The sequence below is a fragment of the Hylobates moloch genome, unplaced genomic scaffold (assembly GCF_009828535.3).
Source record: "Hylobates moloch isolate HMO894 unplaced genomic scaffold, HMol_V3 SCAFFOLD_15, whole genome shotgun sequence".
Lineage (NCBI taxonomy): Eukaryota > Metazoa > Chordata > Mammalia > Primates > Hylobatidae > Hylobates > Hylobates moloch.
This window is the reverse complement of record NW_026652290.1, coordinates 32714990-32741354: the sequence shown is the minus strand read 5'-3', so window position 1 is coordinate 32741354 and position 26365 is coordinate 32714990. Positions and strand designations below refer to the sequence as shown.

At 43.4% G+C, this 26365-nt stretch overlaps 1 protein-coding gene across 1 annotated transcript in view; it reads left to right on the top strand.

Annotated features, from left to right (window-relative positions):
* Window positions 1-26365, top strand: part of MERTK (MER proto-oncogene, tyrosine kinase) — a 129096-nt gene that overhangs the window by 87121 nt on the left and 15610 nt on the right. Inside the window, exons 9-15 of the mRNA XM_032179101.2 lie at window positions 5481-5634; window positions 8628-8781; window positions 11757-11842; window positions 13646-13741; window positions 14410-14490; window positions 18887-18979; window positions 20449-20567. Coding sequence (XP_032034992.1) covers window positions 5481-5634; window positions 8628-8781; window positions 11757-11842; window positions 13646-13741; window positions 14410-14490; window positions 18887-18979; window positions 20449-20567 — 783 coding nt within the window. The remainder of the gene's footprint in view (window positions 1-5480; window positions 5635-8627; window positions 8782-11756; window positions 11843-13645; window positions 13742-14409; window positions 14491-18886; window positions 18980-20448; window positions 20568-26365) is intronic.

The window sequence follows — 26365 nt, the reverse complement described above, 5'->3', positions numbered from 1 at the left end:
GGCTCACGCCTATAATCTCAGCACTTTGGGAGGCCAAGGCAGGTGGATCACCTGAGGTTAGGAGTTCGAGACCAGCCTGGCCAACATGGTGAAACCCTGTCTCTACTAAAAATACAAAAATTAGCCGGGCGTGGTGGCAGGCACCTGTAGTCCCAGCTACTTGGGCAGCTGAGGCAGGAGAATTGCTTGAATCTGGGAGACAGAGGTTGCAGTGAGCTGAGATGGTGCCACTGCACTCCAGCCTAGGGGACAGAGCGAGACTCCATCTCAAAAAACATTGTGAGAAAGATAATATGCTCAATTTTCAGTTGAGGAAACTAAAGCTCAGAGATGCTGGGTAACTGCCACAGAGTCATAAAGGTTGGGCTAAAAACCTCAGTCCGGCTGACTCCAAAACCAGGGCTTTTCAGAACCCCCCTACTTGTTCCCAGGTGCCCTTGGCTTTCTTCATAATACAGTCTGTCATTCAAATTCCACAGTGTGGCCTCTCTGTAGAAAGAAGGAAGAACAGGACATGTTTTGAAGAGTTAAATGTGAGAGTTTTGTGTTGGTACCTGTGAATTTGAAACCCCTTTGAACAAGTCACCTTTGTTGTTGTCATGAGACGGAAACTTTTATCTCATTGAGGTTATAGAATAGGCCAGAGTCTTAAATACAGTTACGAGTTATAGGGTTGTGAATTTTTTTTTTGGCGGGGGGGAGTCTCGCTCTGTCCCCCAGGCTGGAGTGCAGTCGCGCGGTCTCCACTCACTGCAAGCTCTGCCTCCCAGGTTCATGCCATTCTCCTGCCTCAGCCTCCCGAGCAGCTGGGACTACAGGCGCCCGCCACTATGCCCGGCTAATTTTTTGTATTTTTAGTAGAGACGGGGTTTCACTGTGTTAGCCAGGATGGTCTCGATCTCCTGACCTTGTGATCCACCCGCCTCGGCCTCCCAAAGTGCTGGGATTACAGGCATGAGCCACCGCACCTGGCCTGGGTTGTGAATTCTTATAGAGTAGTTGGGGATATTTAAGCCTTTGATCATTGAAAACAAGTACCACTGCAGTTGCCCTGCCTAACTCTAATGCGACACATAGGATAAAAAACAAATTGACTTTCCAAAGATGTGTTATTACTTTCCTGACTGTCGAGATCCACTGTGTCTTATCTTATATGTAAGTAAAGTTGCAATCAAGTGCCATATTATAAATCTGACTTTATTACCAGGAAATGCTTTCAGATGTTTAAGTCCTTGAGGCTATGAACCTGGTGTTGGTGAAAAATGAAAGCTCATTCAATGAAAAATATGCAGTTGGCCCATGGCATGCACCCCATGACCAGAACACCTTATGCCAGGGAAATGGCCCCATCTTATGTGATCTGTACCCTGACAGCACTAGAGATAATACACATGGGGTAGCGCCTGTGTGCATCTGATTTTAGTGGATTTCTCTGACAACTTGAAAAATCAGACTTAAATACTTGGGGATATGAATTGGGGCACACCGTTCTTTACATACTTGGCACCAAAACAATATGGATAAATTACATCCATTTTAAAAAACATGAATCATTTTTAAACTATATTTAAGGTTACCATTTAAGGATATCCTTAGAGAAAATTGTTAAACCTTTGTTAAAATATATGTCATATATCTTTCTAATCACTATGGCAACATTTATTATAATTCCACCCCTAAAATATGATAACCCTTGACCATCTCCAAAATGTGTGACTGATAAACACTGGCCAGCATCTTTGTCATACTTTGATATTCAGAATGATGGCAACGGCTATTGATGCTGGCCATCATCGAATGGTGGGAGCATTTGCTCTGGGCCAGGCACTGTTACACGTTTGTTAACTCAGGAGAATAAGAAGTGGAAATTTAAAAAGTAACCTTTCTGGGGTTTCCTACTGAGTCATAGGCCTTAAGTGAGTAGACACAGGTTAAGTATCCCTTATCCAAAGTGCCTGGGGACCAGAAGTGTTTCAGATTGTGGATTCTTTCTGATTTTGGAATATTTGCATTATATTTACCAGTTGAGCATCCTAAATCTCAACTTATTTACTTAGCATTTCCTTTGTGTCATGTCAGTGCTCAAAAAGTTTTAGATTTTGGAACATTTCAGATTTCAGATTTTGGGATATGGGATGCTCAAACTGTATTATAGCCTACTTGAATGTTTATTTCCAAAAGAATAATTTGTTTTTGTTGGGGTTTCTATTCTTCTATTCATTTAATTCTTTCATGTAATTCATCTTATTTTGAGATAATTCTCTCCTAAGTGAGGAATCATATTTGAGCACGCAGCCAGAAGCAGGCCAGTGTTCCGCATCAGGCGTGAGGCTTGGCTTTTGGAGGAGCTGTCTACTGTGAAGCAGATGTGTTGGTTATGTCTCAGCAATGGCCTGAGTCACCAAAGGGCTCCATGACCGTGGGGGTTTGGTCCATGGAGTTACTCTACCTGATGATTTTCTGCCCCACTCCCAAATTAAACACAGAATGACCAACTAACTCATAATCAAAACTAGTTTGCAGTAAATACAATGCTCTATTTATTTTTTGTTGTTGTTGTTGCTTGTTTTGAAACGGAGTCTCAGGCTGGAGTGCAGTGGCGTGATCTTGGCTTACTGCATCCTCCGTGTCCTGGGTTCACGCGATTCTCCTGTCTCAGCCACCCGAGTAGCTGGGATTACAGGTGCATGCCACTACACCCAGCTAATTTTTGTATTTTTAGTAGAGATGGAGTTTTGCCATGTTGGCCTGGCTGGTCTCGAACTCCTGACCGCAGGTTATCTGCCCACCTCGGCCTCCCAAAGTGCTGGGATTACAGGTGTGAGCCACCTCACCCAGCCCAATGCTCTATTTCTGAAAAAGATATCACCAGAATATTAAAAAAAGGTTAATTATTAATTTGTTCACTTAATTAACAAAAAAAGTCTATGGCAAATCTCCTAGACTCAGAGTCCGGCGAGGTAGAAAAGCCAACATTCTTAACGGTCATATTTTACCTTTCATCCCATGTCTGGGGGTGTGATATTATGATATACTGTGTGTCTGGGTGTGTGTGTACACACAATATATATATAAAATGTGTGTGGATGGGAGCTTTCCCTCCAGGGGTCCTGGCTTATTACTCCCATCGCCCTTGTTGTTTCCTAAGGGACTGAAACAACAAGCATATCTTTTGTTGAAGTATTTGGCCTTTTGTCCTTGGTTTCTGAAGTAGCTTCAGAGCTTTAAAGGTGAAAGACAGTCTTTTGTTATAATGTTTGGGCACTTTAGGCCTCAGAAAACAGAATCTCTCTTGCTGATCTTCTCCTGCCCTCCTTTCATGTACTCCTTTGTCTCCCCAAGGCAGGGCTCTAATTTTCCCCTGCCCTCAGCCATAAAGAAATTCTTTGACCTACCTCATCTGATTAGAAGTCTTAAGACTCACATTTCGGAAGGAGTCCTGTTTCCATTCCCTAGAGGAAGGAGCCACCCACAGAGAGGCCAAGAAGAATCTGAACAGATAGGCCTTGTTGGGTTTCCTCACTCAGTCTGTTAGTACTAGATCATGCCTTTTTTGTCCAATCACAATTCTACATGGTTGTCAATCACGCCTATCATGGAGCCTCCATGAAAGGCCCATGAGGATGGGGTTCAGAGAGCTTCCAGGTAGTGGAACACACGGAGGTTTCCAGAGGGTTGTGCACCCAGGGCGGGCAGAAAGCTCTGCACCCCTTCCCATGTGACCGGGCGCGGTGGGTCACACCTGTAATCCCAGCACTTTGGGAGGCTGAAGCGGGTGGATCACGAGGTTAAGAGATCGAGACCATCATGGCCAACATGGTGAAACCCCGTCTCTACGGAAAATACAAAAATTAGCTGGGCGTGGTGGTGTGCACCTGTAGTCCCAGCTACTCAGGAGGCTGAGGCAGGAGAATTGCTTGAACCTGGGAGGTGGAGGTTGCAGCGAGCTGAGATAGCGCTACTGCACTCCAGCCTGGGTGACAGAGCGAGACTCCGTCTCAAAAAAAAAAAAAGAAAGAAAAAAGAAAAAAATGATAAACCAGTGAATATCTTTTCCTAAGTTCTGTGAGCCACTCTAGCAAATTAAACAAACTCAAGGAGGGGGTCATGGGGTCCCTGATTTATAGCCAGCTGGTCAGAAGTACAGGTCAAACTACCTGGGGCTTGTAATTTGTGTCTGAAACTCGGGGGACTCTTGGGGGCTGAGCCCTCACCCTGTGGGATCTGACACTATCTCCAGATGATAGTGTTGGAATTGAACTGGGTTGGAGAATGCCCAGCTGGTGTCTGCTGTGGAACTGACTGATTGGTTTTTGGTAGGGAAAAATTCTCATACACTTCTTGGTGACCAGAGGTCACAGAAGCCTTCTGTGTTGACTCTTGTGGTGTGGGAGCGGAGAAAACCACTTGTTTTTTTCTGCAGGGGACATTTTTGGGTTCCTGATGTCCACTGCTTGTTTAAATTTAGAAACAGCCTCTGGATGGCCAACCCAGGTGCCCCCTTGGTCATGAATGATGGACTGCTCTCTCCTTAAGGGTTGAGATGGTTCTATCCTTCCCCATTGCTAGGAAAGTGACTGGCTTGAGAGTGAGTGACCAGGGAATAAAGTTACCAATAGCACTGCCTTTGCTGTTCATTGATGACGTGTAACATCTGTGACCTGCATGACCTGAGACCTCTTTCTGTCTCTGAAATCAAATTTCCAAAATTCAGAGATAAAGACATGTTCCTAGAACTTCATTTCAGCTTTCACAACCCCTACAATTTCCATTTGAAAAGCTGGCCCAAACGCAAAATTAGTTTCCTACGCCAGAGAACATTATGATTATAGAGGGTTGGAAAAGGGGAGGAAGGTGTTGTATAAACTCTTAGTTCTGGTTATTTTTTTCCCTTTGTTTGAATGACAGTGACTTTAAAGTAACATACAAATAAAAGTAAAACCAGAGTTTTGAAAATTGAGCAAGTTGTACATTTGTCACACTGAAAGAAAAAAAAAGTGTCAGTGCCCTCTTCCAGGTAGATTTTAGTCAAAATTCTTATAATTTCAAGGAACAGGAGCCCACTCATGCCGGTTCAAGGGCAGGTGTCAGGTGGACAATGTCAAGGGACAGTGTGACTGGCGTATTGTGCTGTGGGTGGTTCTGAGGACCGAGGGCTCGAGGAGTCAGGCTTGCTCTGCCATCTGGGTGCATCTGCTACGTGCTCCCTCTCTTCCAGAAGCTTCTTTAGGACCACTCTAAGTGCCATGCTCCCATGGCCCTAGCTTGCCAACGCCCCCCCAAAACTTGATGTTGCATCCTGTCCCTACATGACTTTTGGTCCCACTGGCCATGGCCTGAGTGAGGAAGCAATGCTGTGGAAGTGTGGCTTCTGGCCTTGGACGTGGGTGGGATGGCTTCCCTCAGAAGGAACTGTAGATGTGCCTACAGTTTGCCCCGACCTCAGTGTTTTCATTTCCTCTTTTCCTCTCTGTCTCCAGAAAGAGCTCTTGGAGGAAGTTGGCCAGAATGGCAGCCGAGCTCAGATCTCTGTTCAAGTCCACAATGCTACGTGCACAGTGAGGATTGCAGCCGTCACCAAAGGGGGAGTTGGGCCCTTCAGTGATCCAGTGAAAATATTTATCCCTGCACACGGTGAGAGCTATACCCAGTAAGGGCTGATAGGATGTGATGGTCCAGGCAGTGAACAGATTGCCAGAAAGTAACCTGGGGGATGGATGGCTGATTAAAGAATGAAAAATAAGGCTGGGCTTATCTCAACACTTCAGGAGGCAAAAGCAGGAGGAGTTTGAGACCAACCTGGGCAATGAGCAACATAGTGAGACCCTGTCTCTACGATAAATATGTATATTTTTAAAATTTGCTGGGCATGGTGGATCATGCATGTTGTCCCAGCTACTTGGGGGGCTGAGGTGGGAGAAGTGCTTGAACCCAGGAGGCAGAGATTGCAGTGAGTTATGATCACACCACTGTACTCTAGCTAGGTAAGAGAGTGAGACCCTGTCTCAAAAAAAGAAAAAAAAAAAAAGGGAAAAATAAGAATCAAAAATAATTTTTCCAATGATAAAGATATGATATGATAACATGCTTTACAGAACTGCTGATACCCATAGGTCCCTCCTATAGTTACTATTAATCGTAATAACTTACTTGGAAGTTAGTTATTACCATTAGTCTTTTCAGATGCCAACTTTGGCTTTACTTATTGAACTTGGTTGCAATGATGTATACTGTACATAAGTGAATTTTAGACAGGCAATATAGCTAATCCTTAGCTGTCTACAATTGGGACAGTTTATTTGCTGTTGCTTGTTTTGCTGTGTTTCAAACAGTACTGCTTTGCCATGTTTTTACCCATTCAAGCCTTTTAACATGCTTTGTGCTTTGGTCTGCACGGAACATGAAATATTTCCTATGGAAGCCATCCTCAGACTGCCCTGGGCCCACTGAGCTAAATGCCCAGCCATGCGTGTTGGCTTTTGCATGTTGCTGGAATGTCCTTTGGCATGGTGCCACTGTGGTACCCCAAGTGAACCAAGTGCTGTGCTCACTCCATAACCCAATGGAGCCACCTTTGTTTGACTCTCACCTGCCCTGGGTTGTTTATGTTAAACGGCTGTCATAAAGTCCATGCATAGGCATCTAGATCAGTGTGCTTATACATTAAGTTTTTGCCAAACATGACCTTTGTACCCAATAGCAGACAGAACTTGTGAGCAGATGCTTGAGTTCCCACCTGTCTGTTCCCAGTGACCCTGAAACTTGCTCTCCGTTTTGGTGCTGAAATGGAACCATATTACGTTCCTGCAGCCCGTAGGCACAGTTTCTGGGAAACATTAGTAACTGGTGATGGGGAGGCAAGATGTGTCTACCTGGTAGAAATTCAACGACCCTGAGATTCTGGCTGGACGTGGTGACTCACGCCTGTAATTCTAACGCTTTGGGAGGCCAAGGCACGCAGATCACTTGAACTCAGGAGTTCAAGACCAGCCTAGCCAACATGGTGAAACCCCATCTCTATCTAAAATAACAACAACAACAAAAATTAACAAGGTGTGGTGGCATGTGCCTGTGGTCCTAGCTACTTGGGAGGATAGCTTGAGCCCAGGAGGTGGAGGTTGCAGTGAGCCAAGATCACGCCATTGTACTCCTGCCTGGGTGACAGAGCGAGACCCCCATCTCCAAAACAAAACAAAACAAGAACAAAGACAATGAGATTCTGATTCTAAAGGGACAGCTTAAAAAAATCGAAGTTTAGGCTGGGCGCAGTGGCTCATGCCTATAATCTCGGCACTTTCGGAGGCTGAGGCGGGCGGATTACTTGAGGTCAGGAGTCCCAGACCCACCTGGCCAACGTGGTGAAGCCATGTTTGCTATGCAGGCAGTCCTTACCTTGCATGGCTTCAGTATGCACAAATTTCAATTATCACAGGTAAATAACACCCATTCCCCAAAAATATAGTTCAAATTTTAGTTACCATTCTATATTAACTATAATGGCATAAAGCATAAACTCGGGCTGCTGGCTCTTCAGGCCACCAATCACTGTAGAAATAACAGATGCACATCCTAACATGACCAATGGCGTCATTTCTTTCAAAGTCTGTTGTGATTGGTCACTGCGCCTTTGTCATTCTTTTTGTGCCCACCTTGTGGCTCTGTTGCCTCCTTGTCTCCCAGGGACAAACCCACATGACATTTTACAAAAAATGGGTAATTGAAAGAGGGAGTCGGTGAATAAAGGTAAAAGGGCAGTAAAGAAATGCAAAGTGATGGTGTTCAACGTAAAATTTGAATTGAATACAAGACTGTGGAAAGTTGATACTGCCCCCGCCAATAAACTTTAGATGTGAACCAGCGGTCCTTAGTGAAGGTGAACTTATGCACATACATGAAGAGGTTGTGACAAAAAGGTTGAAAATGTCCCAGAGAAAGCAACATTGAAGGAATACTGGGAGATATTTTACAACATTGAAAGAACAAAAGGTAAAAAGTTAGCAGTCGATCCAAATGTCCCAGAGAAAACAACATTGAAGGAATACTGGGAGATATTTTACAACATTGAAAGAACAAAAGGTAAAAAGTTAGCAGTCGATCCAAACTTAGAAAGGAATGTGACAATTCTTCAAAACAGAGAAACTATATTTTCACCGTATCGTAAGTTACATGACTAGAAAGCAAACTATTTAACCTACTCTCGATCGTTTTTTACAAAGAAATGACACTTTAATTTTTCATGTTTCTAACATTTTAAACTACAGTAGAAGTAAATATTAGTTGTAATTTTTTTATTTTCTTGTACATGTATAACTGACATGAGTTTTCTCATTGATTTTTAAATTACTATTTTTAATTAACAATTGAAAAATTGTATATACCTGTGGAGTACAATGTGACATTTTGATCTATGTATATGTTGTAGAATGAGTAAATCACGCTAGTTTCCCATCAATTATTAAGATCTCTTTGCATGATCTCAGCTTACACAAAGTGAGGCCTGCCTATATTTGTAGATTATAAAAGATTTAACTGAGTTCTGAAAGCTTTGACTATTTGTTTTTCCCTGTTACAAGCCAATGTTTCTCATATATTTCAAACCCATGACTGATCTATTGGTATTTTACCAGGTTGGGTAGATTATGCCCCCTCTTCAACTCCGGCGCCTGGCAACGCAGATCCTGTGCTCATCATCTTTGGCTGCTTTTGTGGATTTATTTTGATTGGGTTGGTTTTATACATCTCCTTGGCCATCAGAAAAAGAGTCCAGGAGACAAAGTTTGGGTAAGTTTCCCAGCTAAAAATGTTTGCCCACTGATATTGACAAGGTTGTTATACCAAGTGATTATGCCTTTCCTGTTGGGCCAGCTGCTCACATTGCTCCCAGATGGCTGCCCTGCCTTATGCGTACCCTGGGCTCAGGCAGCTTCCTGACTTACGCCATGGTTTACAGAAGCAGCTGCCAGCAAAAGCCAGCCCTGAAAAGGGTTCCTTTACAGAAAAGAGTATCAGTAGGCCTTTGCTACTCAAACTGGGTTGCTGTTAAGTGAGGGCTTTTATTAGAAGCCTTAAAAATAGGCCGAGTGCGGTGGCTCACACCTGTGATCCCAGCACTTTGGGAGGCTGAGGCAGGCAGATCACTTAAGGTCAGGAGTTTGAGACCAGCCTGGCCAACATGGCAAAATATCGTCTCTACAGAAAATACAAAAATTAGCTGGGCATGATGGCACACGCCTGTAATCCCAGCTACTTTAGATGCTGAGGCACAGGAATTGCTTGAACCCAGGAGGGTTGTTGGCAGGTTGGAGTGGGACAGAATGAGTGAGGGGTGTATGGCTATACTTTGGAGGGGGCTGAGCCTCCCTCTTTCATCGCTCCACCTTCAGAATGCTACTAGAACATCCCACTCGCTCCAAGACTTGCCATAGGTGTGGGAAGGGCTTAAGATTGGCAGCCAGGCTACCCTTTATTTGTGTTCATCCCAGTCTTAGGGGTCAGTTACTTTAGTCTTTATAAGCCTATTCTTACAATTGTTATACCTTAGTATGTGAATTCTAAGAATGACTATTTTAAAGAAGTGGACAAAATCTGATCTAAATCTTGAACATATAATTGACTAAAATACATCCCAGGATCTTGGTGTGACATGTGGGCTCATCATTAAACAAGTACAGAGAACCTCTGCAGAAGCTGCAAGAGTAGCTCATTAATATGTATTAAAGGCCTGCTAGGCACTGGGCACTGTGGTAGCCTGGAATACAGTGGTGAACAAAATCCTGCCCTCATGGGGTTCACAGTTCATGGGGAGTCAGGCAGTAGTCAAGCAGTCACAAAATAGGTTAAAAATGGCAACTGTAATAAATTCTATATAAAGAGGTAAGAATGTGTCAGAAAAATTTGGCTGCATTAAGAAAGTCAAGGAAGGCCTTCGTGCAGAAGTGGCTGACACCAGAGCTAAGATCTGAAGAAAGAGCAGGTGTTCATTAGATGAGAGAGAAGAAGAGCATTCCAGCCAGAAAGAGCAGCACATGCCACATTACCAAAAAGTGGGGCTGCTGAGTACAGCAAATATATTAACAAGATTACAATACTATTTCAAATATTTAGAAATAAAACTATTTCCAGGAGCTATTAAACTCAGCAGAAGCTTAAAACAAATGAAAGACTTGTAACAGGTTATTTTTATCTATGCCAAAGTCAGTTCCCATGGATCCTTACTGCAAGATCTATTCATTTGTTGCTTTTGTAAAACCACTTTCCAGCTCATTTTTTTTTTTTTTTTGAGACGGAGTCTCACTCTGTTGCCCAGGCTGGAGTGCAGTGGTGCAATCTTGGCTCACTGCAAGCTCCGCCTCCCGGGTTCACGCCATTCTCCTGCCTCGGCCTCTCTGAGTAGCTGGGACTACAGGCGCCCGCCACTATGCTCGGCTAATTTTTTTGTATTTTTAGTGGAGACGGGGTTTCACCGTGGTCTCCTGACCTCGTAATCCGCCCGCCTCGGCCTCCCAAAGTGCTGGGATTACAAGCGTGAGCCACCGCGCCCGGCCTTCCAGCTCATTTTTAAATGAAAATACTTTTATTTTTACTCATAAATGTAATCATTATATTTTTTAAAAAATCAGATTATATGGCCGAGATCACGCCACTGCACTCCACCCTGGGTGACAGAGCGAGACTCCGTCTCAAAAAAAAAAAAAAAGAACTGACTATTTTCACTTCTTTTGTGGATCTTTGGTTGCTTCAGGCCATCTGGGGTGTATAGGTGCAGATCACAGGGGATATGATGGCTTAGCTTGGGCTCAGGGTCTTAGTACAATACATTTGTTACAGTTAATGAGCCAATATTGATACATTGTCATTAACTAACATCTCTACTTTCTTGAGATTTCCTTAATTTTCACCAAATGTCCCTTTTCTGTTCTGGGGTCCCTTCCAGGACGCCACATTTTACAGTCAGTCGTCACATCTCCTTAGGCTTCTCTTGGCTGTGGCCATTTCTTAGACCTTCCTTGTCTTTGATGATCTTGCCAGTTTTCAGAAGTGTTAGTCGGGTGTTTTGTAAGATGCCCCTCTATTGCAATGTGTTCGATGTTTTGCTGATAATGAGCAGGGGTTATGGGTGATTGAGAGGAGGAGCACAGAATTAAAGTGCCACTGTCATCACTTCTTATCAAGGGTGCGTATTGACATGATTTATCACTGTTGATGTTGACATTGATCACCTGGCTGAAGTAGTATTTGCTGGGTTTCTCTACCATGAAGTTATTTTTTCTCCCTTTCCCTACTGTTCTTTGGAAGCAAGTCACTATGCATAGCCCATACTGACAGCATGAGGGTTTAACTCCCTCCACCCCTTACTAGCTACATAAAATATTTGGAATTCTTCACCACAGGAGATCAGTGTCTTTTCTTCCATTCATTCGTTCAATCATATTTTCATAAGTATAGACTCATGGATATTCATTTTATACTCATAGTCTAGTATTACTTTAGTTTCTTGCTCAGACTGTTACAGCTTTGGCCACTGGGAGCTTATCTGTTATTCTCTGTTCTTGATGGTACCTAGCTAGAGTAGTTTCAATATTGCCAAGTAAGTCTAAAATAAATCAAAGGAAAGAAACACGTTTCTTCTAGGGGGAAAGCTTTTGCTGTAGAAGAGCCCGTTGAAAAGGGGAAGCTCTGTAGCATCCTTATGGAATCAGCGCCTGCCCCACTAGCCCTGTTTTTATAGTGAAGTATCTTTGTTTTCATTCACCCAGGAATGCATTCACAGAGGAGGATTCTGAATTAGTGGTGAATTATATAGCAAAGAAATCCTTCTGTCGGCGAGCCATTGAACTTACCTGTAAGTTGACTTTCATTTCCCTTTTTGGCAAAAGTTAAAATAGTTGAGAACAAAGAAAGAACAACAGACAGATTTCTAACAAAAGCCAAAGGTGTCAAACAAGAATGGATATTTTTAATGTATAAAATGTCTTTAAAAGCAGCAAGTAGATAGTCAGACATTGCCATGCACAGCTCTGCGGGCTAATTTACTGCAATCAGAAGCTTGACCTGGGGTTAAAAGGACTCATAATGTCATGAAATGTAGCAGAAAAGAGGAACCTTCTAGGGGACAGAAGATGGGTAGAGGTCAGGGATTTAAAGAAAACTTCTAACTAGCAAACATAATCTCAAGCCTCATTTCCTGTTTTCCTGGCAACCAAATCCGAGGATGATTTGCCAACATGCTTTATAGTAATTATGGTTTGAGCTTTGCTGAATCAAGAGAGTGGGGACTTCTGGTTTAAACAGTGGAAATAAACAGATACTAGTGTTCCTGAATAATTTCAGAAAAAGTATAGAAAGGACATGCAAATATTAACAAATTCATGCTTCTGGATGCTTGCCCCCAATAAAGGAAATACATAAGAATGACAGAATACAGGTTGCTTGAAATAGAACCTTGCTTGGTGTAGAATATTATTAATTTCTTTACCTTTCTAGTCTGTAAGTTTTGACTTTTAGATATCCTCAAATTTTTTTTAATTTAAAATTTTAAAATTTGTCATTGAGACCACTTTCTTTCCTTTATTGGAGAACTACTGGATAAAGTTTTTTCTCTGAGAACTAGTGTGTCCTAATTATCCACATTTTTTTTGTTCTTTCAAGAGCTTGTTCATGCCTTAACTGTGGGCCAGACTGAGTCATTTGCCAAGAGTTGTTGAACTGGTCCCCTTCTGGTTAATTTCTCTTGTTGCCAACACGGCACATCTATTATATACCTTACTATATTATATATTTTATTATAGAAAATCTTTTTCTCCAATTCCTCAAAGTGCTCAATTTAGCCCTTGCTATGCTGTTATAATGAGGTTTCATATACAGTATGTAAAATAAGAGCTTATTCTCTACATGTTTCCTGTGGTTTGTGAGACTCCATCCGTGGCATGGGAGGGTAGGGGAGGTGTGGTTCTTTTGTGTACTGTAGTTAAGGGTATAATATTAATAGTAAAGAATTCACTAGAAAGTACCTATTGACTTATCTTCCTTACCCCTTTAAGTCAAAGGCAAACCACCCCTACGTGAAGCTGTTTGCCAGCTGCTGCTACCACACAACAGGAAGAGAAATATGGTTCTGATTTTTGTAATTCTTCAGAATTAACCTTGCCCTGAAGGATTCATTATACTTAGTTTAATCATCATAAAGTAGGAAAATTTATTACTGGCATTTTGGGGAGAGAAATAATAGATACAAAATGAAAAAAGGGGCCAGCCACGGTGGTTCACACCTGTAATCCCAGCACTTTGGGAGGCCGAGGTGGGCAGATCACTTGAGATCAGGAGTTCGAGACCAGCCTGGCCCACATGATAAAACCTGTCTCTACTGAAAATACATAAATTAGCTGGGTGTGGTGGTGCGTGCCTGCAGTCCCAGCTACTTGGGAGGCTGAGGCACAAGAATCGCTTGAACCCAGGAGGCAGAGGTTGCAGTGAGCCAAGATCACGCCATTGCACTCCAGCCTGGCGACAGAGCTAGACTCCGGCTCAATAAATATATAAATAAATAAGGAATATTTTATTATACAGGACTTTATTTCATTTTAATTATCAAGTGAAAGAAAACACACTGACAATTTTTGTACATACTGTGTTACTCCTTTTTCAGTACGTAGCTTGGGAGTCAGCGAGGAACTACAAAATAAACTAGAAGATGTTGTGATTGACAGGAATCTTCTAATTCTTGGAAAAATTCTGGGCGAAGGTAAGCAGTTTAGAATAATTCTTTAACATGTATTTATTAAATAAAATACCATCTTAGGACTCTGAGTTATACTATGGATAGTTATATTTTATTATTTAAAATGATAGACTGTTGATTTTTGAAACTCAGATCTGGCAAATGAAAAGATTCTCTTCAATGCCTAGCACATACAGGTCCTTGAAAAATATTCTTTCTTCATTGAAAAGCATGTAATTCATTGATTAGTTTCCTATGTACTTTAAGCTTATTCCTCTAATTCTTAAGTTCATTGTTCTTGGCACCTTTCTAATTAGGAACAAAAATGAAAATACATATTTAACTTGTTGAGTTGTTCTTAGGATGAATGATAATGGTATTAAGAGTTTGTGCTTTAAAAACTTCAATAATATTTTTCATATTCTCTTCTAAGTGTCTTGGATTGGTTATAATGCTTAATAAAGTGATGAGCAAAGGTAGGCCCAAGCCACCCAAGCTCGTGACAAGCAGGAGACTAGAGCGTGGTGCATCGCCCTGGTTTGCGATGTGGGTGGCCTGGGCAGGCTCTGCCTGGCTGCCTGTGGGTGAGTTGCTCTCATAACACATGAGACCAGCAGCTCTGGCACTGTAGCATTTCTGTGGTCAGGGGAGAGTTTGCACAGTGTCCATACAGGTGTTCTTTCACTTCACAGGAGAGTTTGGGTCTGTAATGGAAGGAAATCTTAAGCAGGAAGATGGGACCTCTCAGAAAGTGGCAGTGAAGACCATGAAGTGTGAGTTATCAATGATGAATCCCGTTCTTCTGGGGTGGGCAGTTGCTTCAGTATTGGGTGCTCCATGAGGCCATATGTCACAATCTCAGTTGCCAGTGGGCCAGAAGGCAATGTGGAACACTGGTCACCAAGGGGGACTTACTATAATGAGCTCTTCATGCCTGCATTACATATTCTTTATACTCAAGGCAATAACATTTTTTATTTTTACTAACTCCTGCATGCCTATGCATACATACTCTCCGTCTTGCTCTCTCTCGTTCTTTCACTGTCTCTCTCTCACTCTCATCTAGTAGAGCTAACAACTCCAAAGTAGAGCATCAATTGCTGAGGCAGGGGTGATCTGATGGCAACATCTGACCCCAGGGGTTGTTCTGGCCGACCTGTCTAGTGTGGTGGGGCCACTTCCTCATTTGAGGATGATTGCATGGCCCTGAGGAAGCTGTGGGCTGCCTGGCAAGTAAGTTCCCCAGAAAAAGGAGAAATATTTGGTCAAGGCATATGAAGAGTTGCTATCATAAGCTAGAACTTCCAGGCAAGCTGGGAAGAGAGCCAGCAGTGGGGCAGGGAGAGTCTTGTAAGTCATAGCCAAGAACCTGCTTTATCCTGCAAGGAGTAGAGCACTATTAAGAGTCTTAACTAGCCAGGCGCGGTGGCTCACGCCTGTAATCCCAGCACTTTGGGAGGCTGAGGCGGGCAGATCACAAGGTCAGGAGTTTGAGACCAGCCTGACCAACTTGGTAAAACCCCGTCTCCACTAAAAATACAAAAATTGGCCGGGCGTGGTGACACACACCTGTAATCCCAGGTGACTGAGGCAGGAGAATCACTTGAACTTGGGAAGCGGAGGTTGCAGTGAGCCAAGATCACACCACTGCATTCCAGCCTGGGCGACAGAGTGAGACTCCGTCTCAAAAAAAAATTCTTAACCAAATGAAGAATAGAGCAGGTTAAATTCCAGAAGGTTCACTTTGATGTCAGTATGGAGGAGAACAAATTACAGTGTTGACAAAAATAGTGGTAGATGCCAGTTAGGGCACTCTAAAATCTATGCAGTCTAGGCCCTCTCAAATACTTTTTTTTTTTTTAAATTGAGATGGAGTCTCACTGTGTCACACAGGCTGGCGTGCAGTGGTGCCATCTTGGCTCACTGCAGCCTGCCCCTCCTGGGTTCAGGTGATTCTTCCACCTCAGTCTCCTGAGTAGCTGGGATTACAGGCACCCACCAACACACCTGGCTAAATGTTTGAATTTTTAGTAGAGAAGATGGGGTTTCTCCATGTTGGCCAGGCTGGTCTCAAAACTCCTGACCTCAAATGATCCACCTGCCTTGGCCTCCCAAAGTTCTGGGATTACAGGCATGAGCCACCTCACCCAGCCTAAAATCTATATAGGTAAGGAAACTATAGTGACTTGCTGACCTGTCTAATTGAAATAGCTAGAAAGGGGGCAGGTTGTGCTGGGCTTCTTCATTACCATAAGATGACCAGATTTCACTGGCAGAGCAAGGTAGCATTTCCTCTCCGTGTCCTTCTTCCAGGAAGTGCATTTCTGGAGCTGGGGCCACACAGCTGTATAAGTTTGATTCTATAGGTGTCTGGCTGGTCATGGCCTATCACTGGGGAACTTAGAAAATAGGTCGTGGTCATGTGGCATTTCACCCAGTCTTCATCATGAATCATGGATGGAGATTATTTGGTGCTCAGTTTGTCAATATTCTTGATGTTGCTTCCTTATTAACCCCTTGTACCTATTCAATACTATTTTCAATCAGAGAATAAAGTAAAATTGGATTCTTCCTAAAATTTAAATCCACTATTTACTGGACATTAAAGCATAAGTTAGATTATAAGCATGTACTGAGACTCTTAAATGAAAAGGCTGAAGTTTATTTATTTTTTTCTTTTTGAGACAGAGTATCGCTCTGTCGCCCAGGCTGGAGTGCAGTGGCATGAACTCAGCTCACTGCAACCTCTGCCTCTGGGTTCAAGCAATTCTCCTGCCTCAGCCTCCCGAGTAGCTGGGATTACAGGCACGCACCATCATGCCTGGCTAATTTTTGTATTTTTTTGTAGAGATGGGGTTTCACCATGTTGGCCAGGCTGGTCTTGAACTCTTGGCCTCAAGTAATCTGCCCACCTCGGCCTCCCAAAGTGCTGGGATTACAGCTGTGAGCTACCACGCCTGGCCTGGAGGCTGAAGCTTAATTCAGTTATAAAAAGGAACCACAGTAACCAACAAGTCACATGAACCAGTACTTTTTCTTTTTAAATAGACCATAATGACTAATATTTATGTGATACTCACTGTTAGCCAAAGGACATTGCAGTTATTCCTGTATTTCATCAGGACAACAGGAAGAGAAAATGAACATAACTAAAAAGGAGGTTCAGGAACTAGCCCGCAGAAGCGAAGCTAAAACACCCTGAAGTTAGAATACTCACTGGAGCTGAACCAAGCACTGAGCCATATTCTGCACCATTCCTGCCTCTTGTATGATTTTATCTGAGCCTCACAGTGCATCTGTGGGGAGTCCTTCCATCATCCCTATTAGGGATATAAAGCAGGTATATTAGGAGGCCTGGTGGGAGGAGCTGGGCCTGGAACCCACTTTTTCTCTGGCTTGACTCTGCAGTTATTTAATTTCATTAGGGTAACTTGCATAGGGATTACACCCCTGCTAATTGTCAAAGATTGAGAGAATAATCTCTAGCTTCAAAATCCCCAGGCTCAGGTACATTTACCTGCAGGTTGGACCCCTGGGGAAGAGTCTGCAGGCAGAGCCCTACCCCTCTATTCCCCCACCTGGTTGTTTGCAGCAAAAGGTGAGGGCAAATTTTTGCAGATGTATAGATTTTTTTTTTTAATTAGAATTTTTTTTAATTTTTCTAAATTTCCTTCAGTAGAAAGAAGATTAATATATATTAAGCCCATAGGATGGTACAGACACTGCATTAGATGCCCTCATGCATGATTTTAATCAGTAGTTATACCCTGTTAACACAAATTCCCTAAAGCAAGCCGGACTTTTTGTTTTATTTGTTTGTTTTTAATTGTGGCAACATATATATAATATAAAATTTACCATCTTAACCATTTTAAGTGTACAATTCAGTGGTATTAAGAACCATATTCAAAATGTTATACAACCATCACTACCATCCATCTCCAAAACTTTTCTTTTTTTTTTTGAGACGGAGTCTCGCTCTGTGGCCCAGGTTGGAGTGCGGTGGCATGATCTCGGCTCACTGCAAGCTCCGCCTCCTGGGTTCACGCCATTCTCTTGACTCAGCCTCCCAACTAGCTGGGACTACAGGCACCCGCCATCATGCCTGGCTAATTTTTTGTATTTTTAGTAGAGACGGGATTTCACCTTGTTAGCCATGATGGTCTCGATCTCCTGACCTCGTGATCCACCCACCTCGGCCTCCCAAAGTGCTGGGATTACAGGTGTGAGCCACCGCGCCCGGCCCCAAGACTTTTCATCTTGCAAAACTGAACCTCTACACCTACCAAACAATGACTCCCCACTACCCTCTCTCCCCAGCCCTGGCAAGCACTATTCTATTTTCTGTCTCTGATTTTGACTCTCTAGGTACTTCATATAAGTGGAATCATGGAGTATTCATCCTTTTGTGACAGGCTTATTTCACTTAGCATAATACAGAATTTTAAATGTCTCTCTTAAGCCAATTTAATTCAAAAAACTTGGTATGAAAATGCATCCAACTCACAAGGCATGGTTGAGCCACCAGACTTGCAGGACATACACCAATAGAAACAGAGAGGTGTGGGGTTCTTTCTTTTTTTAAAAAAAAGCAAATATAATTGCAACAGATCAGTTAGAATTGTTCTTTGTTTTGGTTTTGGGGTTTTTTTGGAACTTTTTTTCTTTACCGTTAGACTTCAACTTTTTAGAGCAGTTTCAGGTTTGCAGAAAAATTGGGCAGAAAGTACAGAGAATGCCCATAGGTCCCCTCCTGACACACATAATTTCTCCTATTATTAATGTCTTTTATTAGTGAGCTGCATTTTTTGCAATTGATGAACCCATACTGATGCATTATTATTAACCAGAGTCCATATTTTACATTAGGGTTCACTCTTGGTGTTGTACAGCTCTGTGGGTTTTGACAAATGTGTAGTGTCATGCATCCATCATTACAGTATCATACAGAATTATTTCTTGGCCCCAAAAGTTCCCTGTGCTTTGCCTGTTTGCTCCCCTCTTATCTCCTCTAGCCTACTAGACCCTGACAACCACTCATCTGTTTCCTGTCTCTATAGTTTCATCTCTTCCTGACCTGGGTTTTAGAGAACAGAATTGCTGTTGCCCACCCGCTCCCCTTAATTGAGTAAATTATCCATACTTAACCTTTTCTATTTTCTCCTTTAGTGGACAACTTTTCACAGCGGGAGATCGAGGAGTTTCTCAGTGAGGCAGCGTGCATGAAAGACTTCAGCCACCCAAATGTCATTCGACTTCTAGGTACTTCCGAGAAATGTGGGAGTGGGTGGCCAGGAGGGCTCTGCTGATCTGCTCTGTGCCAAAGGAAAAAATCTCTGGTGTACATAAGTTTGCACTTTGTATAACCCCAACATAACTTATAACATTGAGGTTTTCACCCAGACTTTTCTTCATAATGATGTTTTCTGAGGCTGATAGTAATAATGAGTTTGCATTTTCTGGACACTGATGGGCTCAGGAATGATTTGAGTTTTCCACAGAATTCTAGGAGAGTATGAATTATCCTCAGTTACTCAAAGGCAAGACACAGAGGTGGTTGTGTTATAATTTTTATTAATTTAAGGTTATACATGAGTTAGATAGCAGTGGGATAAAGCTGAAAAAGTAGACAAATTCCGTAGGTTTATCTTTGAGAAATAATTTATTAACCTGTTTGAAAGTACTGATTTCTTAAGATCATGATACATTGATGATTTCATGGGATATGATTTAACAGTTCCGTAGAACATGATTTAACGTAATTTGGCTTTGCAGCTCCATTAGCCAAAAATTACAAAAGAGGAGATTAAGTATGGAGTGGATGCTGTGTAAGTGGCTCTGTCCCAAGAGAGAAGAATAACCTGGAAATAATTGAATTTTCTGCTGACCTTGGTTTTTTGTTTTTGTTTTGCCATCCTGTGACTGGATACATGCTAAATTCTTTTGGGATCTTTCAAAGTTTTATATGATTGACACTGCAGAGAGATGTGAAAATCAATGTTTGTATACAGTATTATGTCAGATAAGCTACTGTTATTCATTCACTGCTATTGGCTTTAGCGGACTATGAGAACAATTGCACTTTGTGATCACACCACAGAGTGCAGGAGCTTTGCAAGCATGGGATCAGGTGACAGCCTCCGGCTCTCAGATTCCATGATAAATGATATTGTAGTTTCTCCTTTGCAAAACTGTTAAAATTTAGGGATGTGAATTTTACCTATAGCCCTTCAAAGTTATTGTAATAGTTTAAGCATTTGCAGTAGACTTCTTCACGTGATTAAATATCTATCACATGAAACTAGTTCGCCCTAGTTCAGTACTAGTTCGGTATTGACTTAGAGGGTTGTAGTGTTAGGGAATCATAGCCACTGGGGATGTTGTGTCTTTCATTTCCCAGACCTCCTTATCTGAAACAAAAATCTTATGGGGTCACTACCCCTCAGACTCAGTCTAACAGAAATTCCTAGGTTTCTAGATGGCTATACTTGTTACAGTTTAATTTGTGACAGCCCTCATGCCCTCATTAATCTGAAAGGGGGAAAAAAATACCAGTAGTGGACCCTGTGCGTGTTCCATTTTCTAGAACAGAGTGCGAGTTAGGTGCTCTTGGTTTTTTCAAACTGTTAACTTGGTAACACATGGCTTCAGTTTGTCCAGTGGTCCACCAGGGCTTTTCTGGTCACAGTAACAAGGGCTCTTTGTAACTGGTGCTGTGTTTGTAATTTCAGGTGTATGTATAGAAATGAGTTCTCAAGGCATCCCAAAGCCCATGGTAATTTTACCCTTCATGAAATACGGGGACCTGCATACTTACTTACTTTATTCCCGATTGGAGACAGGACCAAAGGTAATGATCTCCTTGTGTTACCCCTGAATGCTTCTCAGGGCTTATGTGACTTAGCCAGGACAACCAAATCATCTAATCTTGAAAGTGAAGCCAGGAAGGAGAGGACATTGACGTTTGTTTGGTGCTCCCTGTGTGTCCAGGGTTGAAATGTGGGGTCTGTCCTCACAGCAGGCCTGCTCCAGGTGTTATTATCCTGCTTTATGGTGGGCTAAGTGGCTGTGTGCGCAGTCTTATGGACAAAGTCTTACCAACTTGAGTTGGGTGGCCCAGGCTCCTGGTTCTGCACTTCACACCCCTCATGGCCGCATACTCCCCAGAGCTTGCAGACTGTGGGAAGGCCATTGAAGGTGGCTCTCCTAAAAGAAATTTTACAGAGCTCATTCTGGATTTCAACGTTTGAAGAAGTGTTGGTGACCCAAGAAGACTGCACAACTGACATTCTGAAAAATGTTTGTAACATTTTACTCCCTATGTTGACTTACCCGCCATAAGCACTGTGAAGCCCTGGGAATTTTGGATGTAGCTGTAGAGGCAGTTACGGATCATCTAGGAAATTTAGGACCACGGAGACACTTGCCTTTCTTCAGGGTCAATTTTCAGTATTGACTTCAAGGGCTGTAGCGTTGAGGAATCATAGCCACTGGGGACATTGTATCTTTCATTTCCTAGGCCTCCTTATCTGAAACAAAAACAGTATCCTCCTGTTATGTTTTGTGGACAAACGGTGGACTGCAAGCAGGCGGTGTGTGTCCTGACTACGTGCCCAGCTAAACAGGACGCCCCTTCTTGCCTTGCATGCATCTTCTCTGTTGCAAAAGGCAGCGATCCTGCGGGGTTCTGGTTGGGACACGTGTGGGAACAGGGTGTGGCTGGCCTCTGTCAACAGTCATTCTCTGACTGGGCAAAAGGGCAAAAGTCACTCCAGATCATCACTGCCCTTAATCACAGCTGTAAGAAACCACAGGTCCTGGGAAGGAACCGAACCACCCAGTCTACACCTTGGCATTCTTGGACACACCCCACCTTTGTCCCTTTAGCTGCCATCAGTATCAGGACCGCTGAGTGCAGTAGTGCAATTAGGAACAACTGCTTCCTTCACTGCATCAGTGATGGCTCCGGGAAAGAATTCTTGCTGCTCTTACTTGATGGTCTGATGAGTCCACAGGATGAAAGTGCAAGGAAATTAGTTCTTAGGGACCATGAAAACTCACTCCCACTGGCTCTGCAGACAAAACACAGAGGGGGTAATGTCCCATGCAGCACCAGTGTGGTGGAGTTCTGCACACTCCCCTGTATCTACAAACCTGGGGTGACAGTGGCCTAGGGTCAGCCAGGTCACTTTTCCAAGTGAAGCAGTGCCATGGGACTCACAAATTATTAACTAAAGGAGGTTTATTAAGTTCTGCCCAGGTGCGGTGGCTCACGCCTGTAATCCCAGCACATTGGGAGGCTGAGGCGGGGGAATCACTTGAGGTCAGTTCGAGACCAGCCTGACCAACATGGTGAAACCCCATCTCTCATGAAAAAATACAAAAATTAGCCAGGTATGGTGGCAGGCACCATCTACTTGTAATCCCAGCTACTTGGGAAGCTGAAGCAGGAGAATCACTTGAACTAGGAAGGCGGAGGTTGCAGTGAGCCAAGATCACACCACTGCAATCCAGCCTGGGCAACAGAGTGAGACTCCATCTGAAAAAAATAAAAAAACAAGGTTTATTAAATTCATTAGTTCACTCTGTGAACAAGTGCTGACTCTAAGATGGGTACTGAGCTCTGGGGACACTGGAGGGAACATGACAGATGCGGTTCCTGCCCCATGGAGCTGACCTGCTTGTGGTGAGTAAGGGGAGAACAGGAGACAGACAATTGGTTATTCATAGTGAGGGAGCTGTGGGCACCAGGAGCACAGGGGCTCAAATGCCCAGTGGGCCAGGCAGAGCCCAGCGGGGGCACAGGGGCAGGAAGTGTGCAAGGTAACTAGACTGGGGGTGTGGTGTCCGTGCACAGATGCAGAACCTCATGGTGGCAGGGCCAGGACTTCTTCGTTTCAGTAACCTGGAGAATGTTGGCAGATAGATCAGAGATGGTGATTGGAATATGAAGCCCCATATGCTGCGGGGTCTGCCGTTTAGAAGGAGGAATTGTGCAGAGAAATGTGCATTCCCTTCCCCCCGCCCCTCATATCAGTCACTGAGCATCTTCATGTCAGGGAAGCCACACAGAGATGTGCATTCACTTGCCCCCCACCCCCCACACCCAGTCATTGAGCATCTTCATGTCAGGGAAGCCACGTGCCTTCTAAAAGATGTTTGGGCCCCATGTGCTGTCAGAGAAGCTTCTTGTTTTTGGAGTTCCCTCTTTTTGGCTTGTTCATTGTAACATCTCTGGATGCAAGGTGCCTTTCAGTTCCCCCGTGGAGGCTGCATGGAGTTGCTTTCTAGTTGTTCACTGAGGGTGAACTTGCTCACTCCATTCATCTTCTCTTTATCATGAGCCTATCCATCCTCAGGATCAGAAGATGTGTTGGGAATTGGTAGGCCAGCATGCTTGCCTCAGCAGTGCCCCTAAGAGGGGCAGCAACCCCTGCCCTGAATCCTTCCAGCATGGAGAAACTAGAGAGAAGCAGAACCTCAGACTGAAGTGCCCCGACCTCTGGTAACTTATGAGCTTAATAACCACAGGTCACAGGTGACTGATAGAGTTACAGTGAACCATGATGACAAGAATGACAACTGAGGGCCTTCATGGGGAAGTCGGCTTATAAAAACACTAGTCCTCATCCCAAGAGACAGGTCAATCTGTAGAAACAGCCCTTTATTTAAAATTTGGGAAAGCTGAAACAAATAGGCAAAAATGTGAGACCCAATTTAGAGTCAGCACATGCTGGAGCCTCCTTTTCTACTTCCAGCTGCCGTTATTGGTATCTTACACCTGTGTGTGATGGAGGGGAGGGGACTTTTGCTTTGCTTTTTTTCCCCCTTTTACTCTTTCTCTTCTTCCTAGGGACAGTTTAAGTGATCAGGACAGGAGAGTGGCCCCCTTTCTTTTTTCCAGTTCCCCCCGGCCCCATGCCCACATGTACTCCTGTTCTCTTCCATGAGAATGCACTTGTCTTTCACCAGCATGAGTACTAACTGTAGACACAGGAAGCTGCAGCTGCATCACACAGCTGTTATAAAATCACCAGGACTCTTCCAAAGAGGTGAGGGGCCTAGTCCTACACAGAAAATATTATGGACAGGGCTGAGTATTTTCCTCCTCTTTTTCCCCCAAAAAGAAAGATGATTGCATTATAGGAAGTCTGTAAAAGAATAAAAAATTACCCACAATTCCCAACACCTTAGTGCAATTGTTGGCGGTTTCAGACATTCATCTCTCATCGTTCACTCAATGCCTACATTTCTCTGTAGTGCCTCCACGTCACTACATTCACACCTGCCCCTGGGATGACAGTGGCTAACCTTTCTCAAACATGTAGCATAGGCCAGCCTGTATTTTGTGTGTATTAATGCACCAGTGGCACAACAACCCTAAAAAGTAGTTACTAGTGGAATCTAAGGTGAGGAAACTGAGGCACAGGGGGCCATGGTGAAAGCAGGATTGGCCCCCAGGCTGCAGACTGTGTGCCTTCAATGCTCTTCTGACTGCCCCATTCTGTGTGCACCCCTCCCCAGCAGGGCAGCCCCCAGACAAATCCCTGTGAGTGGCGGCACCACATCTTCAGTGGGTTTTGTTTCATGTTGATGGGTGATTTTACTCACATTTAATTTATGGTATGTTGTATAATTTTTTGGGGGGGGGGTGCGGTGGTGGGGGATGGAATTTCACTCTTGTTGTCCAGGCTGGAGTCCATGGCTTAATCTCGGCTCACCACAACCTCCGCCTCCCAGGTTCAAGTGATTCTCCTGCCTCAGCCTCCTGAGTAGCTGGGATTACAGGCATGCACTATCATGCCTGGCTAATTTTTTTTTTTTTTGAGATGGAGTCTTGCTCTGCTGCCCAGGCTGGAGTGCAGGGGCACGATCTCAGCTCACTGCAAGCCCCGCCTCCTAGGTTCACGCCATTCTCCTGCCTCAGCCTCCCAAGTACCTGGGATTAAAGGTGCCCGCCACCACGCCCAGCTAATTTTTTGTATTTTTAGTAGAGACGGGGTTTCACCGTTTTAGCCAGGATGGTGTTGATCTCCTGACCATGTGATCTGCCCACTTCAGCCTCCCAAAGTGCTGGGATTACAGGCATGAGCCACCGTGCCCGGCCATGCCTGGCTAATTTTGTATTTTTAGTAGAGACAGGGTTTCTCCATGTTGGTCAGGCTGGTCTCGAACTCCCGACCTCAAGTGATCTGCCCACCTCAGCCTCCTGAAGTGCTGGGATTACAGGAGTGAGCCACCGTGCCTAGCTGGTATGTTGTATAATTTTTCTAATGATTTCTTGGGGGTGTGGGAATTTCATGTTATTGTACAAGAGTGCGTTTTGTAGCAAAAAGATTAAAAATACACAGGGCTATTTGGTGGCCCAAATAGTTTTGTCTATTCAAGAATGTTACATAAATGTAGTCATACATTTATAACCTTTTTTTTTTTTTCTTTTTGAGACAGAGTCTCGCTCTGTCACCCAGGCTGGAGTCCAGGGGTGTAATCTTGGCTCACTGCCACCTATGCCTCCCGGGTTCTAGCAATTCTCCTGCCTTAGCCTCCTGAGTAGCTGGGACTACAGGTGCCTGCCACCATGCCTGGCTGATTTTTTTTTTTGTATTTGTACTAGAGATGGGGTTTCACCATGTTGGTCAGGCTGGTCTCAAACTCCTGACCTTAAATGATCCGCCCGCCTCGGCCTCCCAAAGTGCTGGGATTACAGGTGTGAGCCACTGCACCCAGCCATTTTATAACCTCTTGAGACTGGCTTTCTTCACTCAGCATTATGTCTTTGAGATCCAACCAAGCTGTGTATATCAATAGTTCATTCCTTCTTTATTGCTGTGTAGTATTCCATTGTATGCTTCTACCACAGTTTATCTTTTCACCTGTTCAGGGACATGTGGGTTGTTTTTAGGTCTTAGCAATCATGAATGAGACTGCTATAAAATTCATGTAGATTTGTGGATGAAGTCTTCATTTTTCTAAAGTAAATGCCCAAGAGTAGGATGCTGGGTCATATGGTAAGTGCATATTTAACCTTATAAGAAACTGTTTTCCAGAGAGGCCGTTCCATTTTACATTCTCACCAGCAGTGTGTGAGAAATGCAGTGCTCCTCATTCTTATTAGGACCTGATATTGTTGCTGGCTTTTCTGGTTTTTCCTTATAGCTGTCCTGATTGATGTAGAGTGATATCTCATCATGGTTTTTATTTGCATTTCCCGAATGACTAATGATGTTGAGCATCTTGCCATGTGCTTATTTGCCATCCTTACATCCTCTTTGATGAGTGTCTGCTGTTCAAGTATTTTGTTTATTTTTTAATTGAGTTGTTGATTTTCTTGTCATATTTTGAGAGTTCTTTATATGTTCTAGATACAATTCTTTTGTTGGATATATGATTTCCAGAGACTGTTTTCCAAGTTTGTAGCTTGTCATTGCATTCTCTTAACATGGGCAAAAATATTTTAATTTTGATAAAGCCCAATTTGTTAGTTTTTTTAGTGAATCATGCTTTTGCTCTCATGTCTAAGAACTCTTTGCGTAACCCCTAGTAAAAAGATTTTCTCCTATTTCTTTTCTAAAGATTGTGTGCTTTTACATTTTACATTTAAGTATATGACCAATTATTTTTTGTATAGGGTTTGAGATTTAGTTTAAG